The following is a 17249-nucleotide window of genomic DNA, read 5'->3' as shown; positions in this document are numbered from 1 at the left end:
AGGTACCACTGTATAGGCTAAGTAGGCTGAAACCTAGGGCCTCTAAATCTAGGGGGCCTCACCAGCCTGCCCGCTCCCCAGCAGGCAACCTCCCCTCTCCCAAAATTGCAAACCCAAGACTTCATGCAAGGGCAGGGCAACTCAGACCCAGCAACTATGAGACTCAGGGCTAGCCAGTGGGGCCCGATTTGAAGTGGGGCCCAACTTTAGGTTGTTGTTTTTTTTGGAGGGCCCCAGTTCACAGCCAAAGTCTGCAAAATCTTATAGATATAAATAAAATCCATCTAGATTGCCCTAGTGTGGAGGACCCTTAGGAGCGGCCTGTGGGGCCCAATTGGCCCAATTTGGCCAAATTGCTCCAATTGCCTTAAGGTCAGCCCTGATGAGACTGTGCAGGGGTTGGACTGACAAGCCCTGCACCTTCTAGGTCCCTGGTGTCACTATTCAGAGTATAAACACAAGAACTTGTTATGGAAATAAAGGGGGGCACTTATTGGAAATCAGTTTCATCACCTCTCCCCCCCCCAAACCCCGGGACGATGAGCCCAGCCACCTTTTATTCACACTCGCATAAGCACTACACTACAGCATGGCCATAAACCTGTACGTTCAACTGCTGAAATACACACCCAATATGTAGCAATGGAGATTTATGTTACTGCTTTATGAATGAACACTGTATTTTATTAATGGACTCTGTATTTTTGGAATTACCTAAGAGCCACCAATAGGGAGCTCTAGAATCTGACAGCTAACCAATCAGGTACTACCAAACAGCGACCCCTATTGCTGAAAGCAGGTAACCAGCAGGAAACGCTTCAGCTCAGCCTATGCACTGTTGACTGAACACCCCTGCTCTGGAGATAATGGAGAAAGCTCATACATTGTATCCCTTGTGGCGTCCTGGCCAACTCTATACGCTGGTGTAAACCCTGGTGCACCAGGAGCCCAGGATAGCAGCAAATAAAATCTGCAGACCAAAAGAGAGCAGGTATGGGAAGAGTGAGCCATACAATGGGCACCACCAGTGAAAAGGCCCTGCTCTGTGTAGCTCCTGCCCTGTCATTTGATAGGGTGCCCACTTGCCCTCCTTCTTGACATGGAATGCTCTCTATTGGAGTCTCCAGGTCCAATATAAAGATCATAAGAAGGGAGAGCAGGGACCTTGAAGTTCCCAACAGTTGTTGTCCTGGCCAGGCCTGCACCCAATCTTGTTTTTGTACAATCTTGTTTGTTCTCAGTACCCAAAATTATGTTATCTGGAGGCAAAAGGATACTCTGAAAAAGTGTTTATTTCACAAAGGAGCCTCACAGCATTGAGATATTGTCTTTGACACAGCAGTACTGCTGTTCCAAAACAAACAGTCTTGAAAAGGGAAAAGGCTTTCCCAGAAAAGGGCTGGATCTATATTGAGCATGATTAAAAGATGCTCTGCTGAAAGGGTTTCCCAACTGGGCTTCTTAAATTAATGTCACTAGCAGTCCACTACTGAGCAAGCTTACTCGGGAATAGGCCCTACTAAGTTCCATGGGATTTACCTACCTTTCTAGGCTCACAGTCGTAGAAGGCTATTCTTTGTCATACATTTCGGGGGATTCCAAAATTCCTTGACATACTAGGGCACCGTCAGGGAACTAAAATCCCTCCAGATATTGCTGGTCTCTAACTCCCATCACCCCCAGCCAGCATGGCCAATAGTCAGGGATGATGGAAGCTGTAGTATAACAGCAGTTGAAGGGTGAGAGATTCCCCAAACCTATATAAGGACAATACAGTGGTACCTCGGGTTAAGTACTTAATTCGTTCTGGAGGTCCGTTCTTAACCTGAAACTGTTCTTAACCTGAAGCACCACTTTAGCTAATGGGGCCTCCTGCTGCCGCCGCACTGCCGGAACATGATTTCTGTTCTCATCCTGAAGCAAAGTTCTTAACCTGAGGTACTATTTCTGGGTTAGCGGAGTCTGTAACCTGAAACGTATGTCACCTGAAGCGTATGTAACCCGAGGTACCACTGTAGTTATATAAGATGAACCCAACACATCACTTGAAGCTGAGTTTGTTTTAGGAAGCTCAGCCCATTGGTCTATCATGCTCAGTCTTGTCTACACTGATTAGCAGTGGCTTTCTGTGGTTTCAGAGAGGGATCTTTCCCAGCACTACCAGGAAATGCCAGAGACTGAAACTGGGACCTTCTGAATGCAAATGGTACTCTTACCAATGAGCTAGGGCCCGATCCTTTTTTGTTTTTACTGTTAATAGTGCCCATGCATGGGAGGAGGAGATTAAGCAGGACTTATGGGGGTTAATTCTTTCTTTCCTTGCCACAGTCCCAGTGAACAATTTTATGAGGAGGAAAGAGTCAATGAAGCAGCCAGACTTAAATACTTTATGTGCCAGGTAAAAACACTTTTAATTCACCCAGGCCTTTGGAGTTTAATTCTCTGAATATTTTTAGTGCGGTGGGTGGGTAGGGTTGGATTTGCTCTTTTATGCATATGATTATGAGTATTACAGGTTGCTTTTATTCCTGTTATATATCTATTTTTAATCCTTGAAAGAAACAGTGGGGTCACTCAGAGGAGAAGATGGTGAAATGCAAACAGGGGACACAGAAAGGGCTGAACTCCTCAATGCCTTCTTTGCCTCAGTCTTCTCCGATAAAGAAAACAATGCCCGACCTGAAGAATTTGGAGCAAATGATTCAGCAGAGGAAACACAGCCCAGAATAACTAAGGAGATAGTACAAGAATACTTGGCTAGTCTAGATGTATTCAAGTCTCCAGGGCCAGATGAACTGCATCCAAGAGTATTAAAAGAACTGGCAGATGTGATCTCAGAACCATTGGCAGTCATCTTTGAGAATTCCTGGAGAACAGGCGAAGTCCCGGCAGACTGGAGGAGGGCAAATGTTGTCCCTATTTTCAAAAAGGGGAAAAGAGAGGACCCAAATAATTACCGCCCAGTCAATCTGACATCAATACCAGGGAAGATTCTGGAGCAGATCATTAAGCAAACAGTCTGTGAGCACCTAGAAAGGAATGCTGTGATCACCAATAGTCAGCATGGATTTCTGAAAAATAAGTCATGTCAGACTAACCTGATCTCGTTTTTTGACAGAATTACAAGCCTGGTAGATGAAGGGAACGCAGTGGATGTAGCCTACCTTGATTTCAGCAAGGCATTTGACAAGGTGCCCCATGATATTCTTGTAAAGAAGCTGGTAAAATGCGGTCTTGACTATGCTACCACTCAGTGGATTTGTAACTGGCTGACTGACCGAACCCAAAGGGTGCTCATCAATGGTTCCTCTTCATCCTGGAGAAGAGTGACTAATGGGGTGCCACAGGGTTCTGTCTTGGGCCCGGTCTTATTCAACATCTTTATCAACGACTTGGATGATGGACTCAAGGGCATCCTGATCAAATTTGCAGATGACACCAAACTGGGAGGGGTGGCTAACACCCCAGAGGACAGGATCACACTTCAAAACGACCTTGACAGATTAGAGAACTGGGCCAAAACAAACAAGATGAATTTTAACAGGGAGAAATGTAAAGTATTGCACTTGGGCAAAAAAAAATGTGAGGCACAAATACAAGATGGGTGACACCTGGCTTGAGAGCAGTACACGTGAAAAGGATCTAGGAGTCTTGGTGGACCACAAACTTGACATGAGCCAACAGTGTGACGCGGCAGCTAAAAAAGCCAATGCAATTCTGGACTGCATCAATAGGAGTATAGCATCTAGATCAAGGGAAGTAATAGTGCCACTGTATTCTGCTCTGGTCAGACCTCACCTGGAGTACTGTGTCCAGTTCTGGGCACCACAGTTCAAGAAGGACACTGACAAACTGGAACGTGTCCAGAGGAGGGCAACCAAAATGGTCAAAGGCCTGGAAACGATGCCTTATGAGGAATGGCTAAGGGAGCTGAGCATGTTTAGCCTGGAGAAGAGGAGGTTAAGGGGTGATATGATAGCCATGTTCAAATATATAAAAGGATGTCACATAGAGGAGGGAGAAAGGTTGTTTTCTGCTGCTCCAGAGAAGCGGACACGGAGCAATGGATGCAAACTACAAGAAAGAAGATTCCACCTAAACATTAGGAAGAACTTCCTGACAGTAAGAGCTGTTCGACAGTGGAATTTGCTGCCAAGGAGTGTGGTGGAGTCTCCTTCTTTGGAGGTCTTTAAGCAGAGGCTTGACAACCATATGTCAGGAGTGCTCTGATGGTGTTTCCTGCTTGGCAGGGGGTTGGACTCGATGGCCCTTGTGGTCTCTTCCTTTTTTTTTTTCAAATGAATTTTTATTAGTTTACTTCAAATAGAGAAATAACAAAGAATATATATATATAATAAAATACAAACAAGGAAAAAAACAAACAAACAAAAAAAAAACCACATTAAATACTTCACATCCAAGATTTTACATTGCTTTCTCTTTTGGGACTTCCTTCAGCTTATCCGAAAATCATTCGTAATTATAATTAAAATTACGCATTTCCTAGCTTATATTGACATTATATATCTCCCTTTCTTCTATTTCCTTTAGACAATAACTCTTAGTGCTTCACAATGCTTCTTTAAATCCCAATAACGTTGTTTGTCCCTCACTTACATGTTCCAGGTAATCTACATATTTCCCCCAATCCTTAATGAACTTTTGGTCTCTTAGATATCTGATCTTTCCTGTCAATTTATCCAACTCCGCGTAATCTAATAACTTCAATCTCCACTCGTCAACCGTTGGTATATCCTGCTGTTTCCATTTCTGGGCTACTATCACCCTTGCTGCTGTAACTGCATAGTACACAAATTTACAATCCTTCTTTTTTATCTCATTCCCTAATATCCCTAGCAGGAAGATTTCTGGTTTTTTTATAAACGTATATTTTAAGATCTTCTTAAGTTCAATATATATTTTTTCCCAAAATTCTTTCACCTTCCTGCACTCCCACCACATGTGGTAAAAGGAGCCCTCCTGAGCTTTACATTTCCAGCATTTATTGCAAACCTTATACATTTTCGATAGTTTTAAAGGTGTTATATACCTTGTGGTCTCTTCCAACTCTATGATTCTATGATTCTTGTTTTCGTATATTACTTTGAGTTCTTTTTTAAAAAAACAAGCAAGCAATTAATTAAGAACACCAACATTTCCTCCAGCTACTGCTGGTGAGGATGCTGCCAGTGATAGCTTCTGTCTGCCTTTAGGAGGGTAGTTTGTGGTGTTCCTCACTAGCAGGGCTTCACCAACAGTGGCAGAGCTCTCCCACTGGTGGAGTCTAGCAGAACTGGGAAAGGCTGGGTGGAAAGACACCTCCATTCCATGTAGATCCCCTTTAGGACAAAGATCAAGGGTTTGGATTTCTCAGTTGCTCTCCGTACATCTACTAGAAAAAGCCAACAGTTGCCTTGAGCTAGTCATCTGCTGCTCTTGGGGGCCATTGATGGTTACCAGTTGCCAGGAAGCAGAGCAACCTGCCAGTTTGTTAGATGCAGTATGCGGCCAGCAGGGTCATATTTTCCTCTTTTCCTTTGCCTCTTCAGTCTGAGCAACTGATCTCTGTAAGAACATCTAAGGGGGCTTGTCCCAGAGCCTGCTTTATAGATTACACCTTGAAGGCAGCTTCAGCTTACCCCCCAAATTAGTAATACATGCTATGTACATATCATCTTCTTCTTCTTCTTTCCAATCATGGTGATGGTAAGGATCACCTTTACTTTGGCAATGCATTGCCTATTATCCAAGTCCTGAATGGCTGGGGAGAGTGAAAGCAGGAAGTCCTTGGCTTATAGTATAGACTCTTTAAGATTCCAGATGTTGCATCTCACCAGAGACAAAAGAGAGGCCCTTGCCTGGTGTAGCAATTGCAACATGCTGTGCTCAGTGGTGCATGATTTTAAATTGTATTTTAAAGGGATGTTGTGGGGATTAAATGAGAAGTATACCTGAAGGAGCATCTCCTCCCCCATCGTTCAGCCCAGACATTGAGGTCCAGCTCCGAGGGCCTTCTGGCAGTTCCCTCACTGTGAGAAGTGAGGTTACAGGGAACCAGGCAGAGGGCCTTCTCGGTAGTGGCGCCTGCCCTGTGTCAAGGACCAGATGTTAAGGAAATAAACAACTATCTGACTTTTAGAAGACATCTGAAGGCAGCCCTGTGTAGGGAAGTATTTAATGTTTGATGTTTTATCGTGTTTTTAATATTCTGTTGGGAGCCACCCAAAGTGGCTGGGGAAACCTAGTCAGATGGGTGGGGGTACAAATAAATTATTATCATTATTATTATTAAGTATGCATGCCACCTTGGAGAAAAGGTGGGCTACTAACACAATGATGATGATTATTATTAATAATAATAATAATAATGTCGAAGGGCCCCTATAACTCATGACGTCTGTGACTAATGGCTGGACATCACAGCTGAATCTGTCCATCTGTCATGGCCATTTGTCATGGATGCTTTAGCTGAGATTCCTGCACTGCTGGGGGTTGGGCTAGATGACCCTTGGGATCCCTCCAAACTACGATTCTATGATTCTTATGCACGCAAACCAGAAGAGCGAGCAGCAGGTGGATCACCTCCCAGCGCCTTCCTAACCGTGTTTACTCAGAAGTAAGTCCTTTCGAATTCAACGGGGCTTCCTCCCTGATAAATGGGGTTAGGATTGTCTAGCCGCAGTCCCGTCTTTCAAGCGAGGCCTGCAGACCGAAGGCAGCCGAGAGTCCTACTGAGCCGCTCGAGGAAGTGGCGGCGGCGGCGGCTCCGCCTCCTGCGCAGCACCCGGCGGCTCTCAGTGCGCAGGCACGGGTCGCTCCGAGCTCGCCGGGTGTCCATAATACGTGGCGTCTGAGGCTGGAGCGACGCACAGGCGAGAGATGGGAGCCGCGCGAGAGATCTGCGGCTAACCCAGCTGCATTTGCTCGCCCGGCAAGGAAGGTGGAGGAGAAGGCGGATCAGGTAACCCGGAGCTTTCTTAGTTGCAGACTGCTCGTTCGCTTCCGCCGCTTTCTCTGGTTTGTTTGTTTTTTAACCCTGCGCGTTACTTTCAAATCAAAACACAGAAAAACCGAGCTTCTGGGGCAGATCCGCAAGGGAGGCAGGGAGCGAATAATCCGTTTTTGCAAAGTATGCGTGTGCGTTTGAGCGGGTGCTCACTGCATGTTGCATACTCTGTCCTAGCAGTTTTACAGAAGGAGAGAGAAGGGCTCATCTCTGCGTTTAGGAGGAGCCATGTAGACACAGTGTTTGCAACTTGCGCGGCGAGTTTCCGTCCGGGAGAGAAAAAACCCTCACCCTTCGCTAGAAGGCTTTTTTCTTGTTTTTTAAACTTGCAGACTGCCCTTCCGCTCCCAAGGATTTGCTGATCTGGAGGAAGGCGTTGCGTTATGGTTGGGGCTCGAGGGATAAAAGAGTCCCGAAATGGTTAGAAATAAAGGGTGCGCAGGGGGCGTTGGAGGAAAGTGGGGTAAAGTGTCCTCTCCCGTTGTTGTTTACTTGGCAGGTAGAAAGGGGAAGGTTCTTAAAAACGTTTAATAAAAAAAACCATAAGAAACGAATGCACGAGTTTGCAGGCTGGAGAGTGCCTAGGACGCTGAAACTGTTGCTTGGCTCGTTTATTGGCGTTCAGCACATTGGAGAGCTCCCGCGCGGAAGCAGCGGGACAGCAGTGAAGGACACGAGCCGGCAAATGCCCCTGCTGGCCGGGCCTAGAGGCAGCTTTTGTGCCTTGTCTAAGAAATGTTCTCCAGCGACCTGATTGCACATTTTTAAACATTGTTTTAACTGATTTTCATATTTACTTTTTACATCATGTGACCCTCCTTGAAACCTTAAGGTGCTATTTACATAAAAATATTAGTATTGGTATTAATTTGATTTCTAGTTATTATTAAACCTAACACCCCATACTCCATTTTCTTCCTTCCTTCTTCATAGGCAATAGTTCATTGACTCTCATGTTCCATGTATTTTAAGCCTGTAACATTGTATCCCCAGCTCCCCCCCCCATTTTTCAGTCCTGGTTCTGTGAGTCAGACCCCAAAGGAAACTGTAGCCTTCTATTATTAAAGTCTGCCAATCAAAGGTAAATCATTTTATTGTCAATGAAGCTGACTGACTTTTTCTTTATTGCGTGTGTCTCTCAAAACATTGCTTGAGTTTATAATTTATTGGTAATCATCTTAGCAACTTGTCAAAGAAGTATTCAACAATGACCTGCCTACCCATTGGGGGGGCTTTTAAAGAGGATTGATGGGGCAGAGGCAGAGAAGAGGATATGAAATCCTATAGAGGATTTCCCACCTCCCACAATGGTTTGCTGGGGTACTACTGTAAACAACAGATTGTTGCATAAGCTGATGGCAAAATGTTTGTGGCAGGTGTTAAGATGCCTTCACACAAAGAGTTAAGCATGTGGCTTCTAAAGACCTATGGCCCTCAGGCTAATTTCAGGTGGGCTTCCAGATGCTGCAGGCCCACAGTTGCTCACTGGACCACCCCTCTGGGAATTGCTTGAGGAAATGGACAGAGCCAAAAAGATGGGGGGAGAATCCCTTTGCAAGCGATCTGCTCCAACAGGTGTTAATGGCAAGGGGGGAATGAATAGATAAATGGAAGAAAGGTTAAGAACATACACACATAGCTATGCAATGCTACAAATAGCATCCCTCAGGTCATGCCCACCACTGGCATGCAGCTCCCTACAAATTACCTTTGAGCTTCAAGAGAAAAGGGGGTATTCCTCACCCTTGCCCTAAATGTCTCATTCAGGTGGGTGGGTGACTACTTGACATTCATCAGGTCTTATCCAGATCACTGTTTGGAGAGATGCATGTGGTTCCTCAAGTGTTTCAGGGGATCCAGATGTTCTTCCTTGAAGAAGTGTAGGGCAACTTGTAGGACACTGCATTTTCCCAGTGTAAAACCCAGCATGCTGAGGGAAATGTGATCAGCACTGTTAGCACTTCCTCTATGATAGTGACTGCTGTAGAGGACATGGCAGCACAAATAAGCATGGGCATCAGAAGCGGTAGTCAGCCTTCAAGGCCTTACTTTGTTAGATGTTGTTCTCTCCCTGTAACAGCAGAGTGCATAAGCACTCAAACTTGTGGAGACCTGCAAGGTTGCTGTCGCCGCTGAATCAGCAACAATAATTCCCTGCCATTTTTGAAACCATTTCCTGTGCTCTTAAGGCTGCATCTTCCCCCTCTCCAGTGCAAAAAAGGACAGCCTGCCAATGCTTTCTTTAAAAAAGAAAATCTCAGAAAAATATTCCCTCTTACTTGCTCTACTTGTATATTATCTTTGAAGATAGCATTCTATGAATTATCTGTTTCATGTCAGTGAAGGTCATCTGAACACCTAGCCATTTGATAAGGGTGAAGGGGTGAATATGCCCTGGATTGTGGCATTAAGGTGACTGCTGTCCTCACAGAAGGCATGTGGGTTAACATAATTAAAGTCAATCTTACTTTTTAGCTTAAAAAATGAGAAGGTAACAAGTTATTGCAATTTTCACATTATCTGTAAGTATAACGACAAACAAGAACTAGTATTTTTCTCAAGGACTGCTTGTATAAAATAGATTTTTCTAGTTTTATTATAGCAACAACATATAGATGAATTGTAATCACTCTGTGTGAGATATATGCTGCATGCAAACTTCTGAACAGTAAAGAGTTCTCACAAAAGAACTCATATTAAGTTCAAAAACAAGAAACTTTTAAACAGCTGACTGGTCCACAGTTATCAATTCCTTCTTCTATTTTGTCGGAGTAAAAATTACTATAACAGAATCTTCTGTTTAGAAAGTTGGTCTTTGTACACAGATGTGCTCATCCAAAATCTGCTAAATTTTATGTAATGGTGGGCACAGCAATACTATCCTTAGGAAGAGGGAGACTCTATGGTAGAGCAAGTGCCCCATCCATTGCCCTACTGGCTTACTAAGGCCAGGGTGAGAGAAAGGAGACAGGGTGTTTAGTTTTCCCTCCTGTTGACTTCAGTGGGAGTGAAAAGCCTACTTTAGACCATGGGTTGGTGCAATTTCCATCTAATTTTGTGGGTGTGTTGTGGTTAATGAGTGGGCTTTGGATCCTGCAGATTCAAGGTCACTCCTGACATGCCCCCTTGGGAAACCGCATTTGTGGCCCCTTACTGACCCCAGAACACCAGTGGCAGGCAGCTGCACCAGCAGAACTTCTCGTGGGCATACTGGGGAAGGTTCCATCAGCACAGACCCTCCAGACTAACACAGTTTCCTAAAGCCTGCCAACCAGACCACATTTAGCTGTAGGATTGCAGTCAATGTTTTATTTTGAATTGCAGCTCAAGCCACAGTTCCTTTGCATCTGCGTCTGTTCTGCTTGCGGGGCGGGGAGGGGAAATCATTTTATGAAATACTGATGGGGACCAATAAATGATCTAAAAAGAGCTCTAATGTGTTCATGTTTCCCTGGACTGATTGAGACAAGCATCACTATTTTTCTTCTGTTATGTTACTGGTTCACATTATACTGGTACATACTCTCAAGTTACTCATGAAAATATAATGGAATAGATTAAAGATTCATTCAGTACTTTTTGCAACCATGTTCTCAACATTTAATCTATCTATTCACAAATCTGATCACACCTGCAATGTGCTGCTGGAGTGTAATAACGCTCAAAATCCACGCAAGGCAGCCTTTGCCATGGCAACAGAAGTTGCTAAGGGATTACCTACCAGGCAGCTGCATGTTCCAAAGATCTGATTGTACATTTTCTTTGTTTCTCAATGATCTCACTCATTAGCTATTCTGCTGTGAAAAGTTTCAGTGTCAGCTACAACTTGCCGGATAAGTTAAATTTATAACTAAAGGACCAATGTAACTTACCATCCTTAGACAACCTTAGAGATTTGTATTTTATCCAACAATCAATTAGATGCAAGCAAATAATACATCATATATCAACATTTATTTTATAAAAATAGAAGTCTTCCAATGCCTTCTTTCTCCATTGTAAGTGTGGGTTATTTTTGCTCTGCTTCATCCTTTCAGCTAACATACTTTTGTGATGACAGTCTCTGCTGTTTTGTGCCCAGAGCATAAGAGAAACAAGTTTCATAAGTGATGCCATCCATGGGACTAGATGGTCTCTAAGATCCCACACAACTCGATTCTATGGGAAAGCTTGTATAGTTGACATTAAAACTTCGTGGAGGGGGGGCTTGCTGAAAACAGCCCTCCCCCACTTGGTGCCCTCCTGGTGTTGAACTACAACTCTCATAATCCCTGAACATTGGCCATGCTGGCTGGGGCAGATGAGAATTAGAGTCTAACAACATCTGGAGGGCATCATGTTGGGGAAGGCTGACTTAAGGGATGAGAGAAACCATTCACAGGGATTTTGCTGGTAATTCTGTTTTCCCAGTCCCAGCCAAAGTATTTTTGGAGAAAATCCTCTTGCAGTTCAAACTTCAGCCAGTCCCTTGGTCCATTGCTTGGTCCATTCTGCGTTGGCCTGGCCACAAACAGGAGCAGGCAGGTAGCATGTGCTGGAGTTGCAGTATCTCGGATAGCTCCAATTGGAGTTCACCACATCTGGAGTTCAACTGAAGCCTTGTGTCCTCCTTGGGACAAACTACACCTCCAAGGTTCAGCCCCACATTCCTGAAGAGCACCGAGTACTAGGGCAAAACTATATATCACAATAAATGCTTCACTGGCAATCAGGCATGTGGTTACAGTGGTTTTTAACAGTAAAGACAGGGTGTGTGCGCAATTCTTCTCAAGATCACAACACACAGGGAAGGAAGGTTTTACCCTTCTCTCCCCACCCATGATTCTGATTAAAAATGCTGTGGTTATTGACAGGTAAGGAAGGTTACCATTGGTGCCAGTGGGAGTCTTTTCCTTGTCATTAATTGTAGCGTGGGAGGTGATTTTCACTGGGATCACAGCTGGGGGCAGAAGGCTTTCCTCTAACTTCCCTGTGTGCTGCAGTCCTGATTAATATTGAGATCCCACACACCTGCTATTAAATAAACAAAAACTGCTAGCGTGATTGCCAGTGATGCATGTAGTATCACTTAAAGTGGTAGCTTTCTGGCTGGGAGCTCAGTTCTTTCTTGCCTGTCATTCAGCACCTGCCTTGTGTGCTGCCTACCTTGGCAAGCAGTCACCTGTCAGCTGCAGTGCCTGATGTAAATGGTGCTAGTCTTTCAGTGGGTTCTGTCTCTAGAAATCCTGGTTTGGGAGTCTGGGGCTCAAGGGACTCAAGGGACTCAGTGTAAGGGCCTTGGGCCTTGGCTCAACACCTGTGGGGCTTGCATTCTTGATCAAGCTCTATGCTCCTCCTCCTCCTCAGAGTGTTGACTGCTGTCAGGATGGTGGCACTTTCTGTTTAATCATGCTGCGCATGTGCTTTTTCTTGTGGCTGCACTGCATCATGGAATTGTAGTGTTACAGCCATAAACCCTTACAGCTTCCAGTGTAGTAAGGGCAATATGTACGCAGATGCAGGCTTTTGGGTGCATAACCTGGTGAACTAGGAAACGCACATGCAAAAAGATGTTGACACACATGGATTCCAGCAGTGGGTGTGGATCCCACAACTGGGGCAGCATGCATAGTTTCTGACATGCAGTTGAGGCTGGTTAGGCGGAGGCCAGTAATGGACACTACTGCTGACCTAAAAACCAAGAGACTTTCCCACCCTTTTTAGTGAGCAGCTATTGGAGGCAGTGAAGGCAAGGTATGGCTCACACAGCTGGCACACTACTGCATGAGCCCTACTACTCTCCACCTATTCATCCACAGCTGGTGAATGTGTAGGAGTGCCCCACATAGATATGGGCTGTGGTTGGTTCTGCTTGTCATTCACAAGCAGAGGGTGTGAGTCACCCCAAGGCTTGGCTACCTCTAACAAATGCCCACCAGTGAGGATGTGGGCCACTGTTCAGCGGTGATTTTCATCAACTGCTTTCTGACTCATGGCTGCCACTTCAAGCATTAGACTGGGAATACATGCAATGTCAAACAGATGTGCGTTGCTGTTTTCTTTGACAGCATCAGCATCTGTTTGGGAAGAGGGGGAACAGGAAATAGAATAAACTAGCCAAAACAAAACAGAAAGGCAACAAGTAAAGGAAGGACAAGAGAATGGATGGAAGAAAAAAGAAGGGCAATGTGACCTTCTCAATTAATTAACTAATTGCAAGGATATTCCAATTGGTCTTTAGATAGATGAGACAGCGATGGATATCTTTACAATCAGAAGACTTATAACTGGTGCAGCTGTGGTCGCATTCTGACTGGGTTGGTTTTCGTTACATTTCCTGTTAGTTGTCATTTACAATTACTTTTGTAAATTAGAGCTATGAGCCAAAGAAGTGATGTACACTTGGGTGAGGAGCATATTGAGCCATTAAGAGCTTCACCAGCTGTTTCTGCTGAAGTAGGCCTCATGGTTGAAGAGACAAATGTTGGTTTGGATAACATGTGGCTTATCTCTTCAGCAGGGAAGACTGCTGTGGCAGAAACTGCCAGCATAGCTGGCAAATTCTACTCTCTACAACTCAACACTTCTTCGGATTGTAGCTAGAGTCAGTTGACACTGACAAAAGTGGCTTCATGTTGCCTGAATAATTATAGTTGCTCATTGTTGTTGCTGTTTTCATCATCAGTTCTTATAGACTGAAACAAATTAAAAAGCCCAAGGAAACAAAGACTTCACCATGATGTTCTGCCTACATGAAGCATGGAGTCAGTGCCCTGTCTCCACGGTCAGAGGCAGTAATACTTCTGAATAGCAGTTGCTGGAAACTGATGAGAGTTGGACTCCTACAACATCTGGAAGCCACAGCTTCCCCACTCCTCTCTTAGATGATGCCTATTTCCCATGTTTGCACCTTCTAATGGGAACATCCACAGTGCATCTCCTCACAGTATTGGGCCACAAATGGTGTAACATTGCTACTCATGTCATCCTTTAAGTCAGGCATGGAGAAACTTTGGATCCTCCCAAGTGATGCTGAACTCCTATCATACCTTTCCATTGTGCACATGAAATTATCATGCTTAAAAAAAAATAACTGTTTGTCTCCCTGGTATACCAACTGCTACACGCTTTTGGGGTTCCAAGGTATTGGAATCCCTTGAGTGCCCATGACAAAGAAATAGCAATGTGTGTTTTACAGCAGGAAAACAAACTTTCATAAAGAATTTGCATTCCTCAACCAGTAGGAGAAATACCACATAGCAGGCAGCCAACATAGTACGTAATGTACTTTAACCTGAAACCTTGAAAGAATTTAATCCAAGGGATTTGAGGATTGTTGTCATAGTGATGGAAATAGCAGCAGCAGTCAGTCTGTGCCCAATTCTGTGACTTCTGTCTGATTTCTATATCATTGAAATAGGAAGGTTGACACTCTTCTCCACCATAGGTAATGTATGCAGAGCTGCTGTTCCGCAGCTGGCTGCTAAAATGAATGACTTGACAGGAAAAGGACATGAAACCTTATCCACTATAAGAAATTAAATTTAGAAACAGGAGTTGTGGAGAAGAAATCTTGCTTTAGATCAAAGTGTCTCAATGAGTTTCATAAAAGGAAATCACACGCTATTTTTAGGATACCAGGTAAATTTATTCAGTGCTGATCTTACTCACACTTTCCGATTCATATAATCCTACTAAATGCATCACAGGGAGAAAAGTCAAGCTCTGCAGCAGAAGCTTCTGGCTGGCACTCAGCCATTGCTAATGGTGTAGTATATTATAACAGCTGTATTGTGTTGCAACTACAATAATTTCCGCAGTGTTGCTTCTGAGTTCCGCATGGATTAACGTAAGTAGCTTTTTTAAAAAACCAGAATATTTTATTTTAGTTATTGGTAGGCAAGTTAGTTAAACCTTTTAAGGACTATTCAGTGCTACTGATTATTGGCAACAGGTATAAGAAATTGTCTGTTAAGCAAATGCCTATTTCATAGGGCTAGTCATTCTCTTGGGGCACTACTGCTGTAGCATGAGTCCATGATCAAAGGCAGTAAGCTAGCCAATTCAAAATCTTTCTGGGCAGGGGCTGTGAGCAGAGCCAGCGAGGGATGTCAAGCTCTTTACAAAGGTGAGAAATTATGAACATTAGTCTGACTCAGACCAAAGCTTAGTAATGTCTCCTCTGCTCACTTCCCAAGACATTAGGCAGAGATCCTTCCCAGTCTTACTATCCGATTAGCCAGAGACCTCCACAAATCATATACACTGCTTCTGAGCTACAGCCTTACCCTTTAAGAGTACATGCAAGAGAAAGGGTGCTCTTGGTGTTATGTGTAGAAACAAAGAGGGGAATCAACTAGGGTAGGGACTTGCAGACTGAGGGTCAAACAGACATGATGTGGACCTTGGCAAAAGGCGCTTAGCCATAAAAAAAATTCTGTGCTCACTGTGTTACATTTAACTGCCCTTAAATCATGCATTGGCTCATCCATGTATGGCAATAGTGTCATTGGTGTGTCTGTTTGGATTAATGATCACTAGTAGGCTAACTTCACCTGAAAGCTGGCCAATGCACTTGCATGCTTTGAATACTTATACAGGCAAGTGTTTACTCACATTCTGCATCACATCCATGGTGAAAGAAAGGCAGGCTATAAATCCTGTTTTCAGATTACAGCTACCATGGGAAGGGCAGTGTTACCACATGTCCGTTTTCGCATTCTGATTCACTATGGACTCGGTTAGATTTCTTCATACTACTACAAACCTTTTTTTTACAAAAAAAAAATGTTTTGATAGGTGCCATACTAGGTATCATGGCAGCCTATCCCTGTTAAATAAAACCCTTTGTGGCTAGCCAAACTTATCGGAGATTTACTTTTTTTCTGAGTTGTTGAAGGCAACAGGATGGGTGGAAATATTAGGATGGTATGTAAACAGATTGCCACCGGTCCTGCTTCCTGTCCAGTCCTCCCAGCATTGCACACTGGCTTTGCAAAGGACTCTGCTGTGCCAGCCCATCATCCAGGTTGTGTCTGGCCCCCAACACAATGCCACCTCTTGCTGAAGTGGGAAGATCCAGTACCGAACATAGGGCCCACCTAATATTGAGTCAGATCATTGTTCTATCAGGCCCAGAATTGTTGCTTGACCCAAGAGTCTCCAGCAATAGCATTACCCAGCTTTCCCACCTGAAATCCTTTCAACTGTAGCTCACAGCAACTGAACCTGATATTTTCTATTGGAGATCTATCATTGATCTGTGAATCCTCTTTGTGGGAGCAATTGTGTATATGGCAGACCCATTACCAAACTTTTCTGGGGGGTTTTAACAGCACCCTTTCAGCCACCTGGCCATTCCTGCTTTCTCTTAATGCATTTCCATGGTATATGAGAGGACACCCCCTTATCCTTTGAGTCTCTGTGCAGCAATTGGTCAACCTAAACTAATCCCAGCCTTTTCTATGGTTGTGCTCTCCACTGTCAATGCATTCTGAGCCTCTCCAAGGGGAGAGGGATAGTTTTAACCCGAGGTGCTTGGTTTTGTACTGACGCTTTCATTGTGAAATGTTAAGGGGGAAACTACTATGATCAGGACCCCTGAAGGGTCTGATCGTACAATTGCCTGGAGGGTTTTCTTCATGGGATAACTTCCCTATCAAAATGTCACCTCTATTTTTACTTTGCTTTCCTGTGAGCTGTGCCATGCCTCTGTGGTACTCCATTGTCTGACCTTTCTCATTGCAGGGGAGAAGGATGAGTGCTTATGCTGACATCTGTGCATCCAAGCAGGCGCAGCAGGGTACCCCGGAAGGAGGTTACCAGCGCTATGGAGTTCGCTCTTACCTGCATCAGTTTTATGAGGACTGCACAGCATCCATTTGGGAGTATGATGATGATTTTCAGATCCAGAGATCACCAAGCAGGTGGAGCTCTGCATTCTGGAAGGTAACAGCTATCCAGTATTTCTCCTGCAGCAGGTCTGCATCAACTTTGACCTGAAAAGCCAGGGGGAGTCTCATCAAACATGTATTGTGGCCTTCCAGATGCCAGATGTTTTTGCAGTTCCAGGCAGGCAGCAAATAAGAACATTTTCTGAGCCCCTGATTGGCTGCATTTCCCCTAGTGGCAGAGCTGCGTTGTAGTGTCAGTATATTGTAAGGAGGGAGAGTCCTCTGGAGTGTTAAAATTGTGGAAACAAACAGACCATATTTTCACTGACCAAAAGCATGTCCAGATTTTCAGAATTAATTGATCCAAATTC

The 17249-nt window shown here is 44.3% G+C and overlaps 1 protein-coding gene across 3 annotated transcripts in view; it reads left to right on the top strand.

Moving 5' to 3' along the window:
- Positions 1-6739: 6739 nt before the first annotated feature.
- The window catches only part of NRSN1 (neurensin 1), a 197754-nt gene continuing 187244 nt past the window's right edge, over positions 6740-17249 (top strand). For all 3 annotated transcript variants that reach the window (XR_008331526.1, XR_008331527.1, XM_053396762.1), the window contains exons 1-2: positions 6740-6961; positions 16733-16933. Coding sequence is in view for 1 of the 3 variants with exons in the window: in XM_053396762.1 (XP_053252737.1) it covers positions 16742-16933 (192 nt within the window). In the remaining 2 variants the exon portion in view is untranslated. The remainder of the gene's footprint in view (positions 6962-16732; positions 16934-17249) is intronic.

Source organism: Podarcis raffonei, chromosome 7 (assembly GCF_027172205.1).
Source record: "Podarcis raffonei isolate rPodRaf1 chromosome 7, rPodRaf1.pri, whole genome shotgun sequence".
NCBI classification, from domain to species: Eukaryota; Metazoa; Chordata; class Lepidosauria; order Squamata; family Lacertidae; genus Podarcis; species Podarcis raffonei.
This window is presented reverse-complemented; position numbering and strand designations above follow the sequence as displayed.